At 39.8% G+C, this 25,798-nt stretch overlaps 3 protein-coding genes across 6 annotated transcripts; 2 read left to right on the plus strand and 1 right to left on the minus strand.

Moving 5' to 3' along the window:
• out (outsiders) lies at positions 1-7,793 on the plus strand. Its single transcript, XM_068302532.1, has 5 exons — positions 1-450; positions 5,213-5,419; positions 5,484-5,610; positions 5,680-7,218; positions 7,291-7,793. Exons 2-5 carry the CDS (start codon positions 5,255-5,257, stop codon positions 7,428-7,430), a joined length of 1,971 nt encoding a protein of 656 aa, XP_068158633.1. The 5' UTR covers positions 1-450; positions 5,213-5,254; the 3' UTR covers positions 7,431-7,793.
• A 655-nt stretch (positions 7,794-8,448) lies between these two features.
• Positions 8,449-12,921, plus strand: LOC137586657 (monocarboxylate transporter 9). 4 transcript variants are annotated; one of them, XM_068302770.1, is made up of 7 exons: positions 8,449-8,550; positions 8,743-8,944; positions 10,723-10,785; positions 10,843-11,014; positions 11,092-11,362; positions 11,420-12,628; positions 12,701-12,921. In XM_068302770.1, exons 4-7 carry the CDS (start codon positions 10,847-10,849, stop codon positions 12,817-12,819), a joined length of 1,767 nt encoding a protein of 588 aa, XP_068158871.1. In that variant the 5' UTR covers positions 8,449-8,550; positions 8,743-8,944; positions 10,723-10,785; positions 10,843-10,846; the 3' UTR covers positions 12,820-12,921. The 4 variants fall into 4 exon arrangements, with proteins under 4 accessions (XP_068158871.1, XP_068158873.1, XP_068158872.1 ...); XM_068302772.1 differs by lacking the exon at positions 8,743-8,944 and having other exon boundaries at positions 8,463-8,550; XM_068302771.1 differs by lacking the exon at positions 8,449-8,550 and having other exon boundaries at positions 8,632-8,944.
• Positions 12,922-13,708: 787 nt separating this feature from the next.
• LOC137584794 (mucin-4) lies at positions 13,709-21,382 on the minus strand. Its single transcript, XM_068300363.1, has 5 exons — positions 21,305-21,382; positions 16,621-16,801; positions 14,277-16,583; positions 13,945-14,063; positions 13,709-13,795 (listed from the first exon to the last, which is right to left on the minus strand). The coding sequence occupies exons 1-5, from the start codon at positions 21,380-21,382 to the stop codon at positions 13,709-13,711; spliced, it is 2,772 nt and encodes a 923-aa protein (XP_068156464.1).
• Between the last annotated feature and the right edge of the window lie 4,416 nt (positions 21,383-25,798).

Raw genomic sequence — 25,798 nt, forward strand, 5'->3', positions numbered from 1 at the left:
CGCGTAAGAGTCAACAACAGGTCACGGAAGGAAAAAGCAAAAACAACAACAAAATTACGAGAGAGAGAGAAAGAGAGCGAGTGAATAATATATATATATATATTTTTTTTTGTTTTTGCCAATTGCATTAGAAAATACAATATTTTTGTGTGTGAAAACAAAAAAACAAGCGGCGAAAATAGCCAACAGCTGAGTGTTAACGTCATTTCACTTCATTCCGGCCGGGCCTTGGCATTGACATTGACATTGACAGTGTGTAGGTGTCTGTCTCGATGTGTCTGTGTATGTGAAATAACTAATGCTAATATTAGTGCATTTAATTGCCCCATTTATTTATGAAATTCAATTCTGTGATTAAGTGAAAACTATTCTTATAGAAACTTAAGTACTTACACTGTGATAAAAAAAAAAGAAAAGGAGCTAAAGCCAAAAGGACAGCAACAGTTGACAGTAAGTAATGAATGTCCACCCCCCCTCCCCCCCCATGCTACACAATGAAGCATGCGCCCTGTTGACAAAAATCCTGGCATGATCCCAAAAATATAACTTTTGGCGGCACATTCCAAATGAATTTCATTTCTAGTCGTAATTACTAATTTTCCCCTCGCAGCATTCTTAACTGAATGTTTGTTGGCATTTACGGGTCTCGTCTAGAATTTATATATTGACTGGCGTTTATTCCATTCGGCAGATTTAAGTTGATTGCGTGCTGATTATTATTATCGTCACAATCGCAATGAACTATTCGAAAGTGCTCGATCGAGGGTGGGGTTGAGGGTGGAGTTGTGTAATCATTGAAAATGCGGTACAAAGATTAGTTTTGTTTCCTCTCCTCCCCCACCACTACCACCATCACCATCACCAGCAACCTGAACAGAGCTACCTGTCTTTTATTTTAGGTTTTTCACTAGTCCAACTCAATTTCTGTTCAACATTCATCTAACCATCTAATTACTTTTGCCACAACTTAATTACTTCTATCTTTCATTCACAAGTGATCGTTTCCCATATTCCTCATGGCATCATCATGAATCAGTGGACAAACTAACTTGTCATGCTGATCATAAGAATTTGAAAATTTTCTGTCACTTTAATTCGATTCGAATCTTTAGATATCAGACGTGACTTGAAATATATTAAGTCCTTCTGAAAGAGTAAGGAAATTTGAAGAATTGTAGCTTTTTCAGATAAATAATTCTCCAAGTATAAATACTTTATCATCAAAGTATTCAACTAACTAACTAAACTATCTTAAATTTTAAACTCATATATGTATTATGGTTAGAGAAGTATTTTCATGATGATTTGAATGATGACAAATACTCAAATATTCATACGAATATAGAAAGACCAAAATGAAACTTATGGATTTCGAAATGGAATCTAAACAAAAGTATCTACTTATGGTAAATCTTATTTCACAAGTGGCCAAGTAATTCAAGTTTTAGACCATTTGAAAACAATTACCAAAAAACAAAAGTCTTGTTAGATGGACTTAAGATGTAGTGTGAATGGATATGGGATTCCAATAATTGTAGAGAGAGTAATGCGTGTTTATTTGGCTCGAGTATTTCATTTTGGGTACCTACTTGGTTCTTTTTGGTTTTTATGCATTTGCTTATTCATTTCACAGAAACACTTAAGACCTACAAACACACACAACAGTCAGATTCACATTGAAAGTTGGGGTAAGAGTGAAATTTAAGTACGTGAGTTTATTCAAAATGGGAATTACTTAAAAACGGACAAAAAATGCAGGCAATGTACTTCTACTTATACTTACACTTACAGCTTATGAGCTGTCATGGGCATCGGAATTAGGATTGGCTCTAACAGAGCATGGAGTGAGGGACGGGGGAGAGGCGAGAGATTGACATTGCAGGCATACTTAGTTCCACACATGTGAGAATATGCCGACTGTTGGGATTATTTTGTGGCCAGGGTAATAACAATAATCGAAATGCATCTAAAAATAAAAAAGAGGAGACGAAACATGTTTTCGTTTTGTTCTGTGTTCCCTTACAGTCTGCGGCGGCATAATGTTTCAAAAAAGGCATTGACTCTAATTTACATTCAAACAAATCTAGGTACAGAAACAGAGAACAAATAGATAACAATTCGTTGTAGTCTTCTGTATTTAAACCAAGCGTGACGAGAACCTCAGTACCAATGACCCCAGCAATTTCTGTAAACAAAAACAGAAAATGGTTGAAATGAAACCGTGTGGAACGCTTAAAATTACACAATCAAAAATTCATTTTGTTGTCCTCAAACTAAAGGATAATATTTCAATTGGCATTTTTCGTATGAGAATTTACTTCCTTATTTCCCTCTCTCTCTCTCTCTGTCTCTCTGTCTTCTTGTCAATTTATGTCTCCACACAAATATTTCCCATTGAACGCAAATCAATTACGTTCTATATCGTTAATTGTATCTATAGACTTTAATCAATTCTCATTGACACAATTAAATTGTCGCTACATATTGTTGCAGTAAAATGATCAGCGGCGCCGGCACTTCACACATATCTCTATATACATACATACATAGATCTACATATATAGTATGTACATAATGTAACCATGTAACATGTACAAGAACCCATTAATCTCCATTCAATTGGCCCGATCTCATACATTTTGAACTGCTGAAAACTGCTTTTTAGTTTTTTACACTCCATTTATCCAATATTGATTTAAATATATGTATATATATAATGTCTTGGAGTAGTCAATACGATCTACTACTATTTCCTATCATTTGCTTTGCATTCATGACTCTATAAAGTGATGTATTCTTGATCAGCGTGACCTTTATCTAAGTTCACTCAAGATGGAACAACTCGAACTTTATCAATCAAAAGTTAATACACTTATATTAGTAGATTTTAATAGCAAATGTTACCTAGAGGAATTCAAGGATCGTGGGATAGTGTCTCCCCCCTAAAAGCCAAAAAAATACGAAGGCACAAGGACATGCCATGGACACTTTACGAGTTTTCGAAAAGACTCTGAAGAGATTGACAGGAAAATTAAAATAAAATGGGCAGAGAATTAATTGTTAAAGATATTAAATGATTCTTTCTTATATGTTTATATAATTTTTATTCAACAAAAAAGATTTGTGCAATTTAGCTTTAAGAAAGGCCTTTTAAAGCACAACCTTTGGCTATTTATGTCAGTCAATGTTGTCAATGATGCCTTGAAATGTGAAGAAGAGTCAATTGTATCTATCAGATACATTCTTGTCACACTTGTTCGATATTAGCTGTGTGGCACCTGTACTACACCTTGTTTTGCCGCATTTATGTTATGTACGAGAACTTGAGTTACAAGTGTTTTTCCCATTTTCCATTTATTTGCCTTTTGGCTCCAACTGGCACACACCGCGGCAGTCGTATTGGTGGTGGTGTCGCTGGTGTCGCTGGTGGTGGTGGTGTCGTCGTCGGCATTGATAAGAGGCCCCAAAGATGATAGATAGCAGATAGATAGATAGGGAGTCAACTAACTAATCGATAGCAAGCAATACACATCCATCCATACAAAACATTTGTAGGCAATGTGAATGCGATTCTAACAGACTTAGTTATTCACCTGATAACACTTATGCCGCCCCCCTTCCTCCTTCTCCACCCAGTTGTATCTCTCTTTAGGTAAAGGGATAAACTAATTGCCATGTATTACGAATGCTATGAATGAGTCATTCATTCTGGACTATTGTCACCATAAATTTTCCATCCCATTATAAAGTTCATTAACAAAACGAAATCAGTTGCCTTTCATTATCAATACAGTGTACCGTGTATTTAAAGCACTTTGCTCGAGAATTAACTAACAAAAAAAAAAAAAACATACTTCCAACGATGACGCGTTGTGTTTGTTTTACTAAATTAAATGTCCACGCTGCATGATTTGCAAAAATAACAAAAAACTCAGATGAAAGAAAAGAGAAGAAGGAAAAAAAAAACACCCAACAATTACTAAGCCAACAAAGTGGCTTGAAAACCGGTATAATTTGCCACTGACAGAGACAACGAGGGATAGAGAGTGAGAGGGGGCGATGATGAGAGTGTTTGGTGGGGGTGGGGGTTTGGAAGGGGGCTCATATATTTAAAACATGTTGAACTATATTTAAACATTTTTAAGCGAAAGTTTTACGCCATGTTGATCGATGTGCTGGCTCTCTGGCTGACTGGCTAAACTCCGGATGCAAAGTGCCTTCAATGTCAACTCCTTAGTCCCCCCCCTGACACCCACCTTCACTCTCATAACCAGACTGAAATCTGGTTGGGGGGGGACTGCAGAGACTAGGGTGTAAATTTATGGCACGCTTCGATTGAGTTCAATGGTAAAACCGACAGCAGACAACAAACAGCAAGAGACAATATCAACGAAATCTGCTAAAAGGGGGGAGAAAGAGAGACCCCCACACTCTTTCAATCTCCATGAAGACATTCTTAGGAATTGTTTTCTTCTTCTTGTGGGGACTTGTCTACGCATTATCGCCGCATAAATAATGACTATTGAATGGAGGTCGATCTTTGCCTGCCATTCCATTCACGGCATTCCATTTTAGCATCATTTTCTACAATCTCTCTCTTCCCATGTCGGGTTGTTAGGGTTTTCTTCACTTCTTTCATGGAGTGTCTCAAAGTACCCTCTTCTGACTATTGAATCTGTGTGGGTTTTCTCTGATCGTTTTTGCCTCTCGCTCACTTTACGACTTTTAATAATTTCTGCCTTATTATAGTTGGGCCTATACCCTACAGCTTAAGGGGTATATCAGACTTTGTCACTTTGAATATCAATTGGACTAAGATAGAAAATGCAAATATCAGTGGAATTAGATACCTTTGATTGCCCTTGTAAAGGACATAGAGAGTCGCCGAATAGGCTCTGCTTGGCCGCACCCGCCTAAGGCTAATTGTAAGTGATTCCATTTTGTTGCCGGTTTTCGTTGCATTCAACAACAATTTAACTATCAGCACACCTTGTTTTATATAGAAATCTCATCGACTTCGTGCCATGCATATTAAATTGCCTATAAAGATAAACACAATCGCCAAAGAAGAGGGAAAAGATAAAAGTCACAATCTATGTATATTAGACACAAGGGACATGCCCATTTCGCACATATTCAATGCCAATAGTCGAAGTTGGAAATACTCTTTGTCATATATACTCATGTTCCTAACACTTTTCTTTCATTGCAGCACACTCTCACACACACACACACACACACACACACACACACAATGGAAAAGTCAAATTTAACGGAAAAAAATCAAACAAGTGTCTATAAAGACACAACCAAACCAAAGAAGCCAAAACGTCGTGACAAGAGCGATTTGGGACCTGATTTTGTGGCTCCAGATGGCGGTTGGGGCTGGGTTGTTTGTGTGGCAGCGGGAATGAGTAATGTGAGTTAAGACAACCCCCGGGAATTGCACAAAACTAAAGTTATCATTGCCTTTTCCGGTTTAGTTCTGCCTGTTCCCGGCATTACAGCAATATGGTTTGATATACAGAGATCGGATGCAAGGACTTGGCTTCAGTCCCAAGGAGACCACATCCATTGTGAACGTGGTGATGGCTGTATCCTCGCTAGTGGGTGAGTGTTTGTAAACAAAACTGAAAAGACTTTCGATTTGCCAAACTAATGGACGGACACTTTTTGCAGGCATTGTAAATGGGGCAATGTTCCGGAGGTTCACCTTCCGTCAGGTGGCTCTGACTGGCACCTCTTTGGCTTGTGTTGGCATCTTTGCCTCAGCCTTTTGCACAACCTTTGTCCAGTATTGTATCTTTCTGTCATGCATCTATGGCATTGGCCTGGGTCTGGCCATGGCGGCCACATCGCTGGCCGTGAACACATACTTCAAGCTGAAACGTCGTCGTGCCACTGGCTTTACGTGGACAATAACCGGATTGGGACCAATCATCTTCCCACATGTGTCCACCTTGTTGATGAGCTATTACGGCTCATTTATCAGCATTCTGGTGTATTCGGGCATTTGCATGAATGCAATACTCTGCGCCATGATGTTGCAGCCAGTGCTGTGGCATGTGGAAAAGAAGCCCAAGACTGCGATCCCGGCCACCAATGAGGAGAAGGAGCCTCAGTCGGAGCTTTTGGAGGCAAATGGCAACCTGCTGGCCCCAAACACCGATCCTTTGGCTGACTATGAGTGCAAATACTGTCAGTATCAGAAGCGAGGCAAGCGTGGCATCTTCTCGTCCCAGTATCTGTTCAATGTCGATGATCCCGAGAGGCCGGGCTATGAGATCACAGAGCCGGGAACACCCATGCTGGCCCGGGCCAATGATGGTTGGTTTGGCTCGAAAATGTCCCTAACCTCAGAACATGCCAATGGTGCGCGCTATCGCAGTAGGCAGGCCCTGATGCGTCAACTCTCGACCACGGGGCGGAGTCGTGAGAATCTGGACAGACTGGAGGCCAACGGTCAACGTGGTGGCGATGATGCGGAAACCCCAGGCCAGACATCGTTGTACAAACCCAATTACTTTAATCGCGAACGCGAAGATATGGAGCGATATGCCAGCAAGATGAGTGTCTATTCGAAATCTGGACACGACCAGGAACTGCTGCGTTGCACCTGCGCCGAGGATAAGGTCTTGCTGCAAAAATCCGCCGAAGCTCTGCAACAGGAACGTCTCGAATTGGAGGCCGCCGAGCAGGCCGAAGAAGAGGCCAAGAGCCGCATGACCTTCGGCCAGAAAGTCAACAAGTTCTTCGATCTCGATTTGGTGCAGGATCTAACATTTGTCAATCTCGCCGTGGGCATGAGTGTGATGATGTTTGGCGAAATGAACTTCTCGGTGCTAACGCCTTTCATTTTGAATAGCTTTGGCTATACCGATCCCCAAATATCGCTGGCCATGTCACTGCTAGCTGCCATGGATATTTCTGTGCGTTTCCTAGCCCCGCTGGCCCTCGAGAAGGTGAAACTGGACAATCGAGTGCTCTTCGCCTTTGGCATTCTGTGCATTGCTGTGGGTCGTGTCATTGTCACCCTCACAAGTTCCTACAATGTCGTTTTGGCTGTTTTCATCTTGATTGGTTTTGGCAAAGGCTTCCGCACCATATTCTCGCCCCTGATCATACCCAGCTATGTGCCATTGAAACGTTTGCCAGCTGCCTCGGGTCTTCAGTTGATCTTCAACACCATGTTCTCGCTAGTTATGGGTCCCGTCTTGGGTAAGTTACAAAGCTCTTTGGCATCCCAAGAGCAGCGCGTTAATCAAAGATCTGCAAATTTTCTTCTTTTAGGTATTCTCACCAATGCCTACGGCTATACGGCAACCATCCATGTCATTAATAGCTTGACCGCAGTGGCCCTGCTACTTTGGCTCCTCGAATCGGTTGTTCGCCGCATGCTGGGTAAACCCTCTACAGGATTGGGCGCGTAAAGCCTTGTCAGGACTAACTGGTCCACACTGAATAATTGAGCTTCTTAAACATACTTATTTAGACAGTCTGAGATGAAACAGCAGGCTTTGCGAGATTAAAATCAGGCCATATCTGAGAGAGAAAGAAAGAGAGAGTGAGAGAGAGAGAGAGAGAGAAAGAGAGAGAGTTAAATATTCCTTGAGCATCAGCAACATGGCTAAGCTCGTACTTAAAGGTACTCCGGATGTGTAATCTTAGATTAGTTTCTATGTATATGTATATTAAATTAAGGTTTTTTTTTTATAAATTTGTTTTTACACCTTGTATGATAAATTAGTATTGTAATTAAATGTACTTAGATATTAAACACAACTTAATAAGGAGCTAGAAATTGTTTACTTTCTTTCAATTTGAATTTTCCAACTGATAACTGATCATCTGGAGGACTTTAAAGGACAGGCAACCGAAGAAGAAGAAACTCAGTTAGCGGCGAAACACGGGAAAAGGATGTCTAGAACCTCTACATTGTATAGTTAGACTAACATAAGTCAAAACCTCGACCGAATTCACATAACATTAAGTAGAACTAATCGTTTAGTCAAAATTATCACTCATCCGCCATGTGGCCTCGATTTTCGCAAAACATTTTAGCACTTTTCACTTCTCCTTAAAAAGCATTTCCAAGTGGAGACCGAATGTGGAAACTAGAAAACGGAAACAAGATAGAATTCCTTGATGATGGCTAATCAGTCTCAGTTAGCCTGAAAATTTGTAGATAATCGAAAAATGTTCTATTCTGTTTACAGAATTCGTGTAATTCAGCTAATCTTGTTGGGGGCGCACGCTGTTAGATTTCAACGACAACGTGTTGCCATATTATTCACACAAACACACACACATACATATGTACATATGGATGTAGGTACGGTATACAGCAAGTACATATACTTATACTATAGTTGACCAAAAGCCATCACAGTCGCAGTCGCAATCGCCAATCTCCCGCCCATACGTTTTTAGTTGGTCTTCGTTGAGACAGCCGCATGGGCTGTAGGAGCGCGCTCTGACTAGTTGGTCATCAGGTTGGCATCGCGTTTAGTTAGTCTGGCTATTGTTTTAATCGTGTAAATTAGTTCACTCGTAAGTTACGACTTGAACTTGAAATTTGTACATCATTTTTTTTTTTTTGTTCGTGCTTATCAATTGTGTTGAAAGAGAAAATTATAAAATATACATAAATAGCTGCTGCAATCAAAATGTCAAAGCCAAAGGCAATACTACACTTGAAAATTGGTTTTTCTCTTTCTGTTTTTGTTTTGTTTTCTATTTCAGAAATCTGTTGCCAAGTTTTGCATGCAGCGAAAGCAAACAGATTGAAGAAGTGAACAAAAAAATAATGAAAATTTATCCGTTTGGCTTATACTCTCGATCTATGTAATGCATTTCATTCGAGTGATGTGTTATCGGAAAGATGTTGACCTTATATACCCCAAACATACACTTACTGTTACACACAAGTCACACACAGACATTTGTAAGTATGTATGTATATCAACTTCCATTTAAAAGTTAGAATAATATGTATTCATATTATCCCATTCGACCAGTTGTATTAGCCGAATTCTGGTCTTAATCAGTGGCAAACCTTTTATAAAGGGAATAACCAAGTCAATCGTTATCTTATCGATGCTATCGATGGATTAATTTCTCACTATCTTGATATATAGAGATATTTGCGTTACAATTATTATCGACTAATTGAAGTTAAGTGAGTGAGTCGATAGATGGTGAGCCACAATCAAACATAATCAATTTCGTGATTTGTGCATTCCATCCTCTTGGAAATCGCCTTCAGCCCTTTAGAATAGTCTAGTTAGTTGAGTGCCTTCTGTTGAGGCAGAGTGTTTGGCTTACAAATCATAAGAGAGTGAGTAAGAAATATAGAAAAGAAATCGAATATTGAAAATACTATTTTAGTTATTGAAATCAAAGTAATCCTTGTACACGTGATCTTAAACAGAGCCTTGTGATTTGAATATTTCAAAATGAAATGAAAGTCCTGTAAAGGACTCTTCCCTCTCTTCTCACAGTAAATCAACTGAATAAATGACTAAAAGTTTTATTGCTCATAACTCTTAAAAACAATTCTATCAAATATTTGAGGATTTGTTGCCATGCCATGAAATACGTAGAAATTGACATAGAGCCGTGTTGGTTGGTTATCATTTTGCGACAACATGTCGTATGTGTAATATTTTGAAAAACATTCAGTTTCTTTGCGTTTTGTTTTTGCCTTCTTCTTTTTCATTTTCAGTATCATATATCAACAGAGCGAAATCTCTGTTTGTCACATGTGTACGAACTGATAAGACGAATTAGCCAATATTTTTGTTTTATTGCCAAAATTGACTAACAGCTTAACATGACACAAAAAATGGGCTTGCTCTCAAAAAGTAAACCAATAAACATTTATATTTAGTTACATACAAATAAATAGAATACTTGCATTCGATAAAAACAAACAAAAAACAGTTTGCAAGTCATTTTATTTCAGTTTTTTGATAAGACAATATTGGACCCTTTAAAAATAATTTAAACGTAGTCTCAAAATGACAATCAAATAATTGCCCTCAGCCACATACCCAAGGCATCAACTAATAAATAGATGTATAACAAAAATCGGGATTCATCTATTAATTTTCATTTAATTGTTTCTAATAAAGTTTATCACATTGTCGTATTGAGCAAAACAAAAACAAATCGTCATATATTCTGTGACTTCAATGCTGATAAGCAAACTGGGCCAGATCAGAAATCACGTTTCTCTGAACAAAGGCAAGCAGTGAGCAATAATTGAAATAAGAAATTGCAAGCAGATTATCTAAATCATGCAAAAATGTTGTATCATTCAACTATTCTAATAAGAATAATCTGTAATGGGCGAGATATAACAAGATTTTCCGTTATGTCTTAACTCACTTTTGAAAATGCTTAACACATAATTAAAAAGGGCTTTGAATTCATTTTCCCTTAGAATTGGAGTTTTGGCTTTTAAGTTTAATTTAAAGTGAGGAAGAGATATGTCTCTTTAAAAGTTATTTTCTGAAATTGAGGTTCCATATCGAATTTGTATGCCTAGAAGTATGCAGCGAAAAAAGTTTTTGTTAGTTGTTTTGGGAACGATTTCTCAACATCCAATAAAAAAATCTAAACAAATTTGAGATTTCTTTTGATAAGAAAACAAAAATACTGTTAATGAGAAATCTGAAAACTTTAATGGATCAGAAATTGCTAATTCAGTTTCAATTTCAGTTTCAGTTTCGTAACCCAGATATTTTGATTTTTGAGTCAACATAGGCAGATATCCACAAAACTGTAAGTATTACAGTGAGTACTTAACTAGGAGACTCTTAACTGCTGCTTGCATCACAGAAGCATGGATGAATCAAAAAAGAAGGTCTATCAGGATACAACTCGTCCTTTGACTAGCAAAGTTCCCCTGCGTTACTACAACAGGAAGAACAAAAGTGATCTGGGCTCGAATTTTGTGGCTCCTGATGGTGGCTGGGCGTGGGTCGTTTGTGTCGCGGCCGGCATTTCCAATGTAGGTAAAAATAATTAGATTTAAAAAAAAGTTTGAAGTATTTCTTAACTAGTTTCTAACATTTCTCCTACGGACAGCTATCGATCTTTCCGTGTCTTCAGCAGTTTGCCTTTCTATTTAAGGACCGACTGAGTGAAGTGAACTTGAGCAACTCACAAATTACGTCCATTGTCAATACACATTCGGCCATCTCGGCCTGTACGGGGCTACTGAATGGACCAATGTTCCGTAGATTCACGTTTCGTCAGGTGGGCATGACGGGGTCATTACTAATATCAAGTGGCATTGCCCTCACTGCCTTTTGTAAGACCTTCTTGGGGTTTATGGTGACCTATGCCATGCTCTTTGGTAAGTTTGGAATATGAACTGAAATACACGTACACATATAAATTCCTCTGCTTTCAGGCTTTGGCATGGGCATCAGTGTGTCATCGTCATCGCTGGCCATAAACACTTATTTCCAGAAGAAGCGACGTAAAGCAGCCGGCTTCTCGTGGACCATAACTGGACTGGGACCGATTTTTCTCCCCCATTTGGTTACACATCTGCTAAGCATCTATGGTGTCCAGGCGACTGTCCTCTTGTTTGCGGCCATCTCCTTGCATTCTTTTGTCTGCGCCTTAATCTATCAACCCGTGCGGTATCATGTAAGTGCAGAAAGTGGGGAAGAACAACCGGAACAATTGCTTGAGGATCAGCCAGGGGGTTTGTGTGCCCATTGTGGCATGCAGCGCAAACACGAGCCTGGCGGCATCTTCTCGAGTCAGTATCTCTATCAGGATGACGATGCCCAACGTCCTGGCTTTGAGATTACAGAGCCAGGCACTCCAATGCTATCGCGAGCCAATGATGGCTGGTTTGGTTCGCGCCAGTCTTTAGCCTCGAGTCGACTGCGTTTTCGCACTGTTTCGAGTTCCAAGGACTTGGAGCATACTCCACTTGACGAGGAGCAACAGCATCCAGCAGAGGAGTTTCTGCGACCGAACAACTTTCGAAGGGAACGACAAGAGTCACTGACCTGTTGCAAGTGCTCAGCACTCCATGAACTGACTAGGCCACAATTGGAAACGAATAATAATCAAGAAAACTTCCAGCAGGAAGTCGAAAAAGAAAAGGAAATTAGTTTTCTCCAAAAGGTCATTACATTCTTCGATTTGGATCTCCTGAAAGATTTCACATATGTGAATCTTGTCGCCGGTCTGACCATTATCAATTTTGCTGAACTCAACTTCTCCATTCTAATGCCCTTTATACTGGCTGACTTTGGTTTCGATACATCGCAAATTACTTTATCCATATCCCTGCTGGCTGGCCTTGACATATGCATGAGATTCCTGGTGCCATTTTTCACCGAGAAGATACCATGGGACAATCGTGTCTTCTTTCTTATTGGCGTCATTGGCTTGGCTCTGGGACGCACAGTTGTCGCCTGCACAAGATCTTACAATGTGATCCTTGGTTGCTTTGCCTGGATTGGCATATGCAAGGGAGTTCGTACAATATTCTGGCCTTTGATTATACCAGGGCATGTGCCACTTGTTCGATTACCTGGTGCATCAGGTCTTCAATTACTCATCTCTGGTCTGTTTACCCTGTTCTGTGGACCATTTGTAGGTGAGGGTGATAAAAACTCCTCTATCAAATAATCTTGTGTCTTTATATATATTTGCTTTTGCTGATTTTTAGGTATGGTGCGTGATCGTTACGACTATTCGGTGACATTGCACTGTCTCGACGCTTTATCCTTTATAGCGGCCACATGCTGGATCCTAGAGGCTCTCATACGTAGAAGACGTCAGAGATAAGATGTAGTAGAAGACTCAAATTCATGAATTCACAGTGATCCATATTGTTTTTTTGTTTTTTCTCTCTCCCCATAGATGTAAATAAATGTAGATTTACTTATACTATAAAAATGTTCAAATTATTGTCTTATACATACACATTCAGTGTGAATCGTTTTTAGCCACGATTGAGGTGAACTTTTGTAAAACTGTTGCATAATTTTAGGCAAATGACTTTAACACTATCAACCAAAATTATCTACACGCGTTTCTACATACTTAATTATGCATATAATTTATTGTTTTCTTTATTTGTTGCTTGTTTATTTATGCACTCTTAGAAATTAGAATACATTAAAGTGACTTTGTTTATTTTTTCCTATTTAAGTATTTGTCGTATTTCGTAATATTCTGGGCAAATAGAAAATTTACATTTTACAAACAGAGAAAAAAAAAACACAAAAAAAAAAAACACACACACAAATAAACATTAAACATTGGCCAAATGGAATTGATTAATTTTACTTAGTTACTTCGCTCTTTGTATTTCGCTATCCTTCTTTCACTCTCAGTACACACACATACATATGTTTCATAAAGCTAAAAAATGCACAAATACTCTTAAACATATACATACATATACCAAATAGCGTTTCAAGGACGTGGAAAGGGGATCCTTATGAAATACGGGTTTCCATTAGATTCGCAGACTTAGTTTTTAATCATTGATTATGGTTTCATTTTGAATCCATTTTCATGCGTCCTTCTTCTACTTTTTTGTGGGGAAAAGTGTGCCAGGGGCAGGGTCGGAAAGAGTTTGGGGGGAAATATATATTACAATAGTTAGATGGTAGATGCTTCTCAGATGATCATCCAGTGTCGGCGCCAGTGATCTTTAAACGATGATCTTCTATCTAGGCGAAGGTGATATTGTTGGCTTGGATGTCGGCTGCTGCAGGGCGGATACAAGAGGCGCCGGCGTCACTATATTTATCACCTACATGTGCATATGTGTGGGTGTGAGTGTGCGTGTGGGTGTGTATGTAAATGGGTGTTCAATGTGATGTAATGTCGTGTGGATGATGAATGAAGAAAACAAAATCTCGATTACATGTCAGAACGAGAAACATGTCGCATAAGCATTACTTTGGAATTGCCATCGATTATCTCCACTGGCTCAGCGGGCACATAGGACGATAGACCCATCAGTCCAAATATATCCGGTGTATAATTATGCAGCTGAGAGGATGTCGTCGGCATGACAGCTGAGAATAAAAGCATTTCAAAACATATTTTAGACTCAAAGACTTTAAGTTGACCTATCCTAGTTTCAGAGTAGCTAAGTTTCCATATATGTAAATAATCTGATCTACCTTTGCCTAATTAAGAGGATAACTCTTTCATCATTACATTTTTATCCTTTTGTTTCTATTGAATGACTTTTCGGTTAGACTTATTGATAGATTGTTCGATTTTACCTGCACCTGGTGTGGGACGCATACGTGAGAATCTGGGCGCTGGCGTTTGATATACTGGCCGTGGTGCCGATGCCGAGGCGGATGCCTCGTGATGGTCCTCCGCCTCGGACACATGATGATAACGTGCCTGATGCCGTGCCGGAGGCTGCGGCGTAACCACATACACCTTCTCGTTGGTTTGCGGCAAGATGGCCACTTTAGCCTGCTTCCACAACTCCATGGGAGCAGGTGTGGTTCGATCATAGAGAGGGGTGACCCCTTCCTCGCTGGTCAAACGCAACGAGCTAGAGGTTGGAGCGGGAGCGGATGTGGAAGGAACGGGAGTTGTGGTGCTTTTCGAACGATCCTGATGATGGGCAGCATAATAGTCGAATTGCAGATGATTATCATCGACTGGATGGAAACGTTTTGGCAGCTTCTCGCCGAGAATATGCAAGTGCTCCAGATTGTTAATCGATGTGGAAAGATCGCCGGCATTCGGTGAGGTGGCTGGCAAGCTGGAGGCCAATTCGAACCCACCGCCGCGTGTTGTCTTCGATTGTCTTATTAGCTGGGATGTGACCGGCGGTGCCGGAGTCGTTGTCGTGGTGGTCAGATACTCAGTGGGTATGTGCTTGGAACGACCCCGTATGGTTGGAGTGCTGGGGCGATGGGAAAGCGAATTGTATTCCTGCTCCGTCCAGCCGTCAATGTTGTGCTGCAGTCTCGAGATGTCCACACCAATATTTAGGCCATTCGGTCGTCGCTTGGTGCCATCTCGTTCGCGCTTAAGTAGTTCCCTCAGATTGGTGGCTAGAATCTTGGTTAGATATTTGGTGGTGCGACGTGTTGGCAGTGTCGGGGGTGTAACCGAAGCTGCTGTCAGTTTGGACTCCTGTTGTTCCTGCGGATCAACATCGTTCACCTTGGTCCAGGGCTCGAAGGGTCGTGGCTTCTGTTTTGTCGTATACGGTATGATTACCTGTTGTGGATTGGAATACGCATTGGGGGGCAAAGGAGGTGACATTCCTGCGAATTGTCCACTGGCATCAATGGCGCCATAGGTGGATGTGGGAGTGGGTACCTCTGTGGCCACCTCACTGGCCACTGTGGGAGCCAGTTGACTCAGGCGAAAGTTAAGTTCGGCTGGATCACGGGTAAAGGGTCGTGCCTCTCCTGCCAGACGGGCATGTTTAATGGGCGAGTCCAGCAGACGTTTTGGTGTTTCTCTATCCCGATGATGATGCTCCTGATGATGATGATGGTTAATAAATGGTGCTGGAGATTGCTCTGTGGTTGTGGTGTAAGGAAGTGAAGTCTCTGATTCTTGCTCTTGTTCCTGCTGCTCCTGTTCAACGTATTGCTCTGCATAGTAAAGTTGTTGCTCCTCCTCTTGCTGCAATTGCTGTTGGGATGAGGCAGCTGGATAATTATCCGCTGGTGGGATTACGGTCGTTGTCTGGCTATCGGCAAAGTGTCCCAGCTCTGTGAGCAGTCGCGATGCTGGCAAATGTTGATGAACAGAGCCACTAGCCAGATCCTCTAGCTGATAACGCACTGTGCTGATGGTTTCATCCTTTTCCCCACCAGCGCCACCATCATCCCCATTCGTTTCCTGCGGCCTGTGATTGTTCTGCACCGAAGTGGTTCCCAAATCTATGGCGTGGGACTGAACAAAAGTGGCTGGATACTCTACTGAGGTGACAAAGTCTGTCAATTGATGACTCTTGATAATTTCAAAGCCATTGGAGTTGTCCACCTGAGTGGGACTGGCATAGGGCCGATTTGTCGTGACAGCTGGCACGGGTCGCAGCTCCGACTGGGCAGCTACATTCTCCAAGGGTTGCTGTTGACTATTGACCGGTTGGAAAATTGGTCTAAATGGTTGGGCACTATAAAGTGGTGGAATTGCTACATGGCTAAGTGCGGGATTAGGCCCTGCCATGGGCAGAAAAACACTCTGTGAGGGTGGAGGACGAAATTGTACGGCACGCTGACGATGTTGAGACGAAGCCTGGGCGAGAGGACCCTTCCAGTTGGCCAAGTCATTCGTCGAATGCAACTGCTGCTGATGCTGCTGCTGTTGCTGTTGCCCTACCATAGGCACCCAGGGATACTTGTTGCATAGGCCACATGGTTTGCCACCAGCATTGAAATTAGTCACTGGCTTGGGATAGGCATAACTCGTGGAACTGGGACTCAACTGTTGATCTCGCAGCGACGGTGACTGCGCTTGCGTTGCTGACTGACCACCACCAGCCAATCCAAACCAACGGGCCACACGTGTCATGAATCCCGTCTCGGGAGGCAATACAGCAACAGAAGCCCCTCCCACTCCCCCCACTCTCAGCATTGGTTGAATAACCGGAATGACGTAGTCGTTGAGCTGTCGGTAAGGGCGGAGGCACCAAATGTTCCGCTGGTTGCGATGGTAAGGAAGATGCGGATGCTGCTATTGATGTGGTTAGTAGCAGAGCCAAGGCTAGGCTAGACAGGATCAGCCTTACGCTCAGGCCAGACGCCAAGCTGCTGCTGCTCCAAATTGACTGGAAAAAAAGAAAGAGAAACGAAATAAAAGGATAATTAATATTAAATTTCTAAAACCATTTTCTTCATTAAAGAAAGATGTGAAATGGGTCAAGTTGTTCCCCCTAAAGTAGGCAATAGACTGTGAAAATGACTTTAGAAGTAGCTCACAAAGATGTTAAGTGATCTAAATTGCCCAAAAATTTAAAACTTCCTTATTATTATTATGATATTCTATATATAATAAAATGCTTGTCATATTTTCACAATTTGTTGTTATTCAATTGTTTGGAAATTTCAAAAATTTACCTTAGACGTATTACGAATTGATTAAGAATTCTAATTGAGCATTTTAACGAAAAACCAAAACAATAATCATATCAGATTCTTTGGAATTTTGTTGTCTTATATTGATAATGGCAATTTAATTGAAATCTAATCGAAACTGTCCTCCTTGATTATTGGCCAGAGAGAGATAGCCTATACTATGTATGTATGTATATAAGGTGAGTTGTCAAATGTTTAGGGTAGAAAATTCACAGTTCCATTTGGCTCGCCAAATGCTATAACATATCAACATAGCCCAAGTCAGTCATTCATGGGGCCACTTGAAAACAAATTGAATTTTTCAACCAATTCTATGGCTACTTGAATAAACTTCCTCAGATTAAAAGTAAATTAACGGCCAACCACCAATTGACTGACGCTCATGAAAATGGTTAGATAATTTAAAACGTAATAGTGTCTGTGTGTGTGTGTGTGTGTGTGTGTGGCGCTAAGTCTCATTAATAACTCTTTCGATTCTTGCAGGTCAACAACTTTTACTTGATACATTTGAAAGGTCAAGTTATATTCACTTTGTTCCATATATAACCCAAATATATATAAGTAATTCCATCTTAACCATCTTTTCATGGATTCAATATGTATAATCAATCAACTTTGAATTTTGTGGACTATTTCCCAATATACTTCGATCTCCTTTGATTTTGAACTTGTATAGTGCTTGTTTCATATACTTATAGTACATACGTATATATGATATTTTAACTATATGAATTTCTTTATTACATGTTGCCAACTTTCTCCCTTGTTGCTGCTGCCAGTGGGCACGGGGGGTCAATATGTAAAAATTGTAAATTGTTAATTAACCAAACCGAATAAGTAGCCAGACATTAGCAGTAGCAATTGCCAGTCCATGAATAATATTTTGTTTTCATTCGCATTGCAACCGCAAAATGCAAAAATGCTTTGCGCCGGATGCAAATTCTCATAATGGACTCTCCCATATGCCAATACACAATATGTGGACTCATCGAATGGCCATCGAATTTGCCATTATTCACGCTTAATTTATTGCCATAGATTTGGTTAGATATTGACCCATCAGAGTCATACCTAAAGAAAGAGAGAGTGAGAGTCGCTGCGTCGCTCATTCGGTCAATAATCCATAAGATGATCTAAATTGATTAGATGAATGAGCAAGTTAAACACAGGACTATAACAAAAGAAAAGGTTTTCCAATTTTAAAGTTTCTAATTAAGCCAACTTAGCTTAAACCAACATCTGGTCATCCTTTTTGGCGTCCTAATAAGTTTCTTAACTTCTAAACTGCTTCTTACTAACAAAGTTAGATCATTTTTATTAAATTAAATTTAGTTTAAAGTGGTATTCTTGCTTGTAGTAAATGTGTCTCATCAGTAAGCAGGGGAGAACTTAGTTGCATGTTTGAAAACTACCAAATGTACATACATAAATGAGAAACAATGAACTTGCTTTGGCTTTCTCATCATTTTGGAGTTTGGGGCGGCTGGAAATGGGTAGCTGGAGGGCGAAGTGGAGGGCAAACGTTATTCAATTAAGCCAGACCGACAACTGTTTGCTACTACTGAAACAAAAGCAGTTGAGCTCAGTCGATGCCATGACGACGGGAGTCGGATAGTCACTCTCCCACTCTTTCACTCTTCCACCTAGGCCTCCAACCACATGGTATACATTGAAATTTTCAAAGGAAAGTGAAATTCTACAACTGTTGATGCTGTTGTCGGGCACAGCTGATGGATGAGCCTGCGACTGGATTGGCGACTCTACTGGTCTATGCTGAGATCTTGCAAATTGCAATGCCAACATTTGACGTCAGAGTCTTTTCGAAATGGGGAGGGGGGGCAAACAAGTTTTGTGGATTCGTTTCGTGTCGATAATAATGCCAACAATTCGCCGCAGCATACACATGTGTGTGTGTGTGTGTGTGGGTGTATATATGTCTTTGCACTTGAAAACCAACTTCAATTCTCTAGCCAACGCCTTGAAGGTGACAAGGGCAAGACCAAGAGCAAGGGAAGATGTGTGTGGAGATGTTGGCTTGCCTCAGCCAAAGCCCAAAAGTGCACGCGATCTAACAGTAGGCATGGGAACATTTTGAGAGTCATGCTTTAACCACAATTCGCAATTGTTGTTGTTGCTGCTGCTGCTGCTGCTGCTGTTGATGACAACCTCAAACTAGAGGGCTTCCACATGTGCTACCTTCATATATTACCAATATGAGGAGCTCTATTCACAAGCTCTGCATCATCTTCGTCGTCTCTTTCCTCTGCAATTGCGGCTTCAAAAAGTGAAATTGTCGATAAAACTAAGAAAGAAAATGTGAAAAATTGCCGAGATGGGATATGAAGAAAGACAACCCCATAACTGTCACATAGCGGCGGCACTAGGTCTTCAAAATGCAACAACATCGACGACGACGACGACAAAGACGACAACTTCATTTGAAATATTGTTTCACATTACGCGCCTGCATTTCGCTACCATCAAGAAATTAATTATGCAAATTTACTCATATTGCATGCGGTTATTACAAAAACGTTGAAAACAACTAAAAAATATAAAAAATAATAGCTCTCGAATACAAGTATTTGTAATGTATAGTCTCTCTCCTAGTACTGGAGCAGCATCCAGAGACGCTTTCAGTGCACTGAATAGTTTGAGGCACGAGGTCGAACCAAGATTTCCAGTATGCTGTATCTTGAGTAACTTCCAATTATAGACCTCAACTTAAGGTTGTCAACTAATTAAAGATGTTGCCTTTGATTTCATTGCTCTCTCTCAGCTAAGTCTCATATACATTTACCCCTTAGTCTATCAGAATTTGGGTGATCACAATCAGGATTGAATCTAAACAATAAAAGAAGTAGCAAGCTGACTAAAGGATCTGTAGGCCATTAATACGAAGACATGTCAGTATCTTCCATGGAGCTACAACGATGGCCATACAATTTCCTAACACTGGCACTGTAGATAGTATAAGAGATCGAATTATCTTATACTATCTACAGCTATGAATTAGCTTAAATATATTAAAAATTGTCAAAGAATTTAAAGTTTACTATAAAAGTCAAGTTATTCGTTGTTAAAGATCAAAGAAATTAAAGAAGTTGAAGTTTTCACTTTATGATTTTCTATATTCAAATCGTCTAGTTATGATTCCCAACTAGTTTTTGCCATCAAAGTGGATTGACTGAAGTTTGTCTTCAATTAAGAATGATATATAATTATAATTTAGGATATTAACCAGCTTGAAATTTGTTAACCCAAAGGGTGTTTAAAAATCATGTTTATCCATATATGCCCACATATATACATATATATTTGTCACTTTCGCTTCCTTTCACAGATCTGTTACTCATACGAAATGAAAATGAAAAGAAAAAGACCTTTTCTTCCGTAGTTATGCTGGCCCAGAAACTGCAAATGGAAATGGGAAATGTTTGCTTAGTGTGTTGTTTTTTTTTTTTTTTTTTGTTGTTGTTGAGGCCCCAATACTTTGGAAGGTGTGGACAGCAGCAGCTTTTCCGAATAATGAGATGGCATAAAATTGGCAAAGGGCTTAACAAAGTAAACACTAAATATCTGATAAACTACAGACACTAGTCTGTAATGAGAAATGAATTGCTGAATGAAAATTCCAATTTCGATATCAAGAATGTCAAGTGGAAGGTTGGCCAAAGATTGGTCAATGTTGGCTTTTTTTTTTAGGTGTGCGTTTCCCATGTGGCCATGTGGTACATCTGACAATGAGCAATTGTCCGTCCGGGGTTTGGGGGGTTAAAAACTGCTGACCTGTCACGAAAATCCACTCGTATGTGGCAAATTTATGAAGCTGCTTAATTTGATTAGTTGTGCTCACTGGTTTGGCCTTATCCAAAAAGGCCTTCCCCAGACAGACAGAAATGAAGAAGAAACCGAAAAAAAAAAAGATATTTGCGAAATTGTTGTCATGCAATTTGAGCGATGAGCAATGTGAATTTGGATAGACACTTATGTATGTATATGGCGTGAATGGTGAGGGGGAGATGGAGGGGGCCTCTCCTTGCACAATGCGGAATCAAGTCAGAGTCAGAGCACTGTGACAGCATGCGAATAGTTTGGGAAGCAATTAACAAGTTTTTCTATCATTTGTCGCGTAATCCGACATCATTATAAACAAATTAATGCATTGTTGCATTGCATTCAAGTCAATGGCACACTCGAGTCGCATCGGAGCCCAAAAACCACCAACCAGCAAAGTCCATCTTGATCTGTCGATCTATCATCGAATGAACCATCTCATTATATTAACTCTATCCAAGTTACACACACACACACACACAGACAGACACATCATATTTGCATAATCGATGAGGCAATTGACGCGGTTTTCCATCCATCTATCCAGCATTCCATCCCCATTCCCGGAAGACCAAAAAATATATGAAAACCTTTATCACTTATTCATTAGCCATTTGTGGGTTTTTTTTGTGTGTGTGTGTGTGTGTGTGTGTTTGGGTTAATGCTGGGTATCAATTACTATTCCAGCTATCATTTCACTTTAACTTTACTGAAGGCAAACTGCAAAAACTTGGCAGAATGTCACAGAAAAGTGAATCATTTTGGATGGCCCAAAGTAATAATTAAGAGATAAACTAAAATTAAACTTCCCAAAGGGAATCTGCTTAGATTAAAGCCCATTTTTCAAATCAAATTCACTTTCGAAATATGAAAACCCAATTGAAGTTCATTTAGATTCATTTGCAGATAAAACAAAAACTCTCTTCGGAATTTAAACAAAGCAACAGCAAATATAATCAATTAATTACTTGGGGTCACAATGTGACTTGATAATAATGATAATAATGAATGATAATAATTCTCGGGGGAGCAGCTCCCCCGCATTACATTACATTTCAATACAATAAACGCAAAGTAGCAGAAGAAAGACAAAAAATACAGATATTAAAATCTCACCATAATAATAGTTCCCAAGATTGGTAACATAATCGGCCACATTGTGGACTCTTATTGTTGTTGTTGTTGTTGTTGTTGTTGTTGCCCTTCCCCGCTGGTGCCTGGTGACTTAGCGATCCAGTCACCTAAAGGCAATGGCAAGGCAAAATCCAACTTCAAGCTGAAACTTTAGCAATTGCTGGGACCCGTGTGGAACAATAAAAAGAAAAGCGAGCGAAAGAAATAGAAATTAAAATAACTACGCCGACTAAAAGAAGAAGACGACAGCGACCAAATAGAAGACGACAAAGAGAAGACGCTCAGCAACAACAACTGCAAAAAAAAAAAACTTGAAAAAAAGTGAAAATTTGTCCGTGTCCAAAAATTATGCGCTTTTCACACGCGCGCAACACCAGACCAGACCAGACCAGACCAGATCTAAGCCAAGTTGAGCCAAGTTGAGGGAGGCACTGGAGTGGCATCCACATCCATTTCCATCGCCTCTGCTCTACTCTGCTCTTGCCTTGCGTGTGATTGTCGCCCGAGTTTAGAGCCGCGGGAGTTTTTTTTTTCTTATTTTTTTTTTTATCAAGCCCCCAAAGAGATGATGAACGTGAGCTTGACTTTGTTTGGAAAACTTTTTTGCACATGGAACCGGTCGGACTGTCTCTCGGTCGGTCGGTGGGTCGACCGACCCCGACTTTGTTGTCTTCCAAAAAATGTGTGTGTGTGTGTGTGTGTGTTTACTTGCCTTACTTTCGCCCATTGCCATGTCTTGCGGAGGATTTGTGACAGGATTTACTAGACTAGCATTCCATCTAATTTGCTCTAAATATTTCATTTTCCATCAGTCTTTGCCTAGTCGCTTTAATTGAATTCGAGCTTCTGCATCAATATTTCACAAGAGAGTCGTAGTGGCCATTGGCCAGGCATAGATCACGATATCTTAACTTTATTTTGCTCTGGGCCCAGTTTGGTAATCGGTTCAAACTAATTTAGAAACAAAAATTACAATTATGAAGGAAGACGAGAATGAAGACTAAGTTGGAGACTTGCAAAGATTTGTTGTGGTTATTTCTCTTTAGTTTCTATATATTTTATATCAGTCAGTTAACTCATTCAAAGTTGGCCTTAGTTATATATATTATGATTCCAAAACCAACAGATATCTTTGTCAGTTCTATGGTCTTTTCCTAAGTGCTTGTAGGAGGTATCAAAACTTGGAGGTTGACAGTATCTTGGTCCGGGGGTGAACATTCATTTAAGAGGAGGAAAGGTAGGCAAGGAATGAGAGGGATCTAGAGAGGAAAAGAGATCTGGAGAGAGATGGAGCATCGACTTGGCAAATTAGGCATTAGGACCTTTTAGGGTCAATCTCCTATACCCTCTAATCGTTAAGGTCTACTGGAAACTTGAATATTGTGTTCATTTCAATGTCCGCTTAATTAGATTGATTTATATGTATTTTCCAATTGAGATGTCAAATATTTGTCTATATATTCCAAACACAACGAATATGGAAATACACTGGGCCAATTACCTCATTTAAAGGGCACATGTGGGAAGCGTGATGGCTTTTTGTTAGGAAAGTGTGGATCAAAAGTAAAAGTGGTTGCTGTTTTTCATTGCCATTGTTGTTGTTGTAGTTTTTCTTGCTGCTGTCTTCATGGGGTATTTTCTTTTGAGGGTCAAAGCGAAAATGGCAATAGAAAACCAAAACAACAAAAGAGCGAGAAGGCATATTCTACCCATCCCACTCTCTCTCTCTCTTGTTAACCCGTCTTTCCCACTAACACCTAACTGAAGCAACCCCTCCCCAACCAACACGCATGCCCCCTCCTATGCGGTAATTAAGATTGTGCGCGTTGCTCTAAGTGAGGCCAATTAAGTTACGTTTTTTTTTTTTTTTTGTTGTTGTTTCTTTTTGGCCAGAAGCGCATGGGGCATGGAGCAACTACTACTATGTGGTAGTAGGCTTAAACTGAAACTGAAACTAAACCGTTTTTTTTGGGACTTTTAACGGCAGTCGTTTATTTATTTATGTATTATCTCTCTTTGCTGAATGCGTTTTTCCACTAGCTAAAGTTTAAGTTGAAACTGAAACTGAAACTGAAAGTTATGCAAGTTCTGCTTTAGACCAAAAACGAAAAAAGAAAAGAAAAAGAAAAATACAACGAAGGAAACAGTCAGACGGAAAGAAACAATCCGCATTTTATTTGCTTTTCTTTCTTCTTACCTTTGAGGTCGTCAGTGGTGGGAAAACTTTTGTCGGACAACTGAGACAACAACTGAGCCCTCAATTATGAAAGCCAAATCCAAATGTCTCTTCCAGTCCAACATCGAGAGTCATATATACATATAAATGCCTGACACTCTTCGCAAGTTGTTAAAATTTAAGTGAAATTGCAACTGATTATTCATTGTGTCTAAGTGTGTGTGTCTGTATGTGTGTGTTTGCCTCAGTTTCATTTGGTTGGTCCATAAAACAAGGCATAATAGGATGGGAAAGACAAAGACAGAGAGCCGCCAATCTGATAGCTGGCGAGCTGCGTAATATTTTAATTAAATATAATTCAACGTGACTGAGAAGCGATTAGAGCCACATAAAGGCAGTTAGTGTGTGTTATTGTTATGTTTGAATATCTTTTTCATCTTTCTCTTTTGTCATTAACAATATCAAATATTTGCCTTAATTGGTCTTGCCACATGCCACACACCGGGCGTATACGTAATCTCTTCAGGCATATGAAACACAAAGAATCGTATGAAATGTTGCAACTAGAAATTGCATTCAAATTAAGTTAAGTCAATAAGGAATCATTAACATAAGTAGTTTTTAGCTAATTACCAACTAAGTTAGTAGGCATATTTTCCATACACTAACTAATATGACAAAGATTGTTCATTCAAAAGGTAGAGAGATATTTTTAGTGATTACTATGGCTATACCTTACAAATAAGTTTTACTTTATATCCTATAAAAGTTAGTAACTTGGTATAAGAATGACATAAACGACTTTTAAGACTTAGTTAAGTTTATTAGTCATGTCTAGACCTACAAGTTACAAAAGTTTGCTTGAAATTGTTTCCATTTTACATTCTTAATGAAAGTACCACGAAAGAATCAGTCAAATGACGTCATCATGTCTCACTAATTGTTAAGTAGATGAACCAGGTCGAGACTTTAACTAAAATATGAAAGACTAGTGCAGAGAAGAGGGAAACGATTAAGTAGAAATGGTTCTTAAATGGGGATTAATTTTAAAATCGAATGGATTTTGTTTTGTTACCAGACAGCTGAAAGAGTTGGCTGATTTCCTTTCCAATGCACATAGTCTTTAGCAATTACATGAATTATCGCATCAACATCACGTTTATTCCACCACCCCACCGCCGCACCACATATGTATATATCTCCCCTCTCTCTCTCTCTCTGTGTCTGTCTCTGTCTTTGCACCTGACTCTCTTTTTAGGCGTCAGTCAATTAAAGTGCCGTCATCAAAAGAGATTATATAATTGTGTGTGAGTATGTGTGTGTGTGTGTGTGTGTGTGTGTGTGTGTGCATCTGCCGGGATGAGCATTAAACAGTCGATGACACCTTGAGGTTAATGCCCACCTATGGCCTAGTAAATTGGTCACTCTCACAATTAGATTCAAAGTTAGAAATGGATAGATTCAAAAAGGGGTTAAGCTAAATGCTTGGGTGGCTAGCCGAATGAATGAGTGAGTAAACTGGATCAGCGTAAGCAATTCGAAG

Source organism: Drosophila tropicalis, unplaced genomic scaffold (assembly GCF_018151085.1).
Source record: "Drosophila tropicalis isolate 14030-0801.00 unplaced genomic scaffold, ASM1815108v1 contig_158, whole genome shotgun sequence".
In the NCBI taxonomy this organism is placed as follows: domain Eukaryota; kingdom Metazoa; phylum Arthropoda; class Insecta; order Diptera; family Drosophilidae; genus Drosophila; species Drosophila tropicalis.

Excerpts from the sequence above, each read along its gene's own strand:
- out (XM_068302532.1), top strand. The coding sequence starts at position 5,255 with ATGGAAAAGTCAAATTTAACGGAAAAAAATCAAACAAGTGTCTATAAA. Across the intron at positions 5,420-5,483 it reads TGGCAGCGGGAATGAGTAAT|TTCTGCCTGTTCCCGGCATT; the intron begins GTGAGTTAAGAC and ends TTTCCGGTTTAG. Across the intron at positions 5,611-5,679 it reads GGCTGTATCCTCGCTAGTGG|GCATTGTAAATGGGGCAATG; the intron begins GTGAGTGTTTGT and ends CACTTTTTGCAG.
- LOC137586657 (XM_068302770.1), top strand. The coding sequence starts at position 10,847 with ATGGATGAATCAAAAAAGAAGGTCTATCAGGATACAACTCGTCCTTTG. Across the intron at positions 11,363-11,419 it reads GACCTATGCCATGCTCTTTG|GCTTTGGCATGGGCATCAGT; the intron begins GTAAGTTTGGAA and ends CTCTGCTTTCAG. Across the intron at positions 12,629-12,700 it reads GTTCTGTGGACCATTTGTAG|GTATGGTGCGTGATCGTTAC; the intron begins GTGAGGGTGATA and ends GCTGATTTTTAG.
- LOC137584794 (XM_068300363.1), bottom strand. The coding sequence starts at position 21,382 with ATGGTTCATTCGATGATAGATCGACAGATCAAGATGGACTTTGCTGGT. Across the intron at positions 16,802-21,304 it reads TGGGCTCCGATGCGACTCGA|TCAATTTGGAGCAGCAGCAG; the intron begins GTGTGCCATTGA and ends CTTTTTTTCCAG. Across the intron at positions 16,584-16,620 it reads TCAACGACTACGTCATTCCG|GGGCTTCTGTTGCTGTATTG; the intron begins GTTATTCAACCA and ends GGGGAGTGGGAG.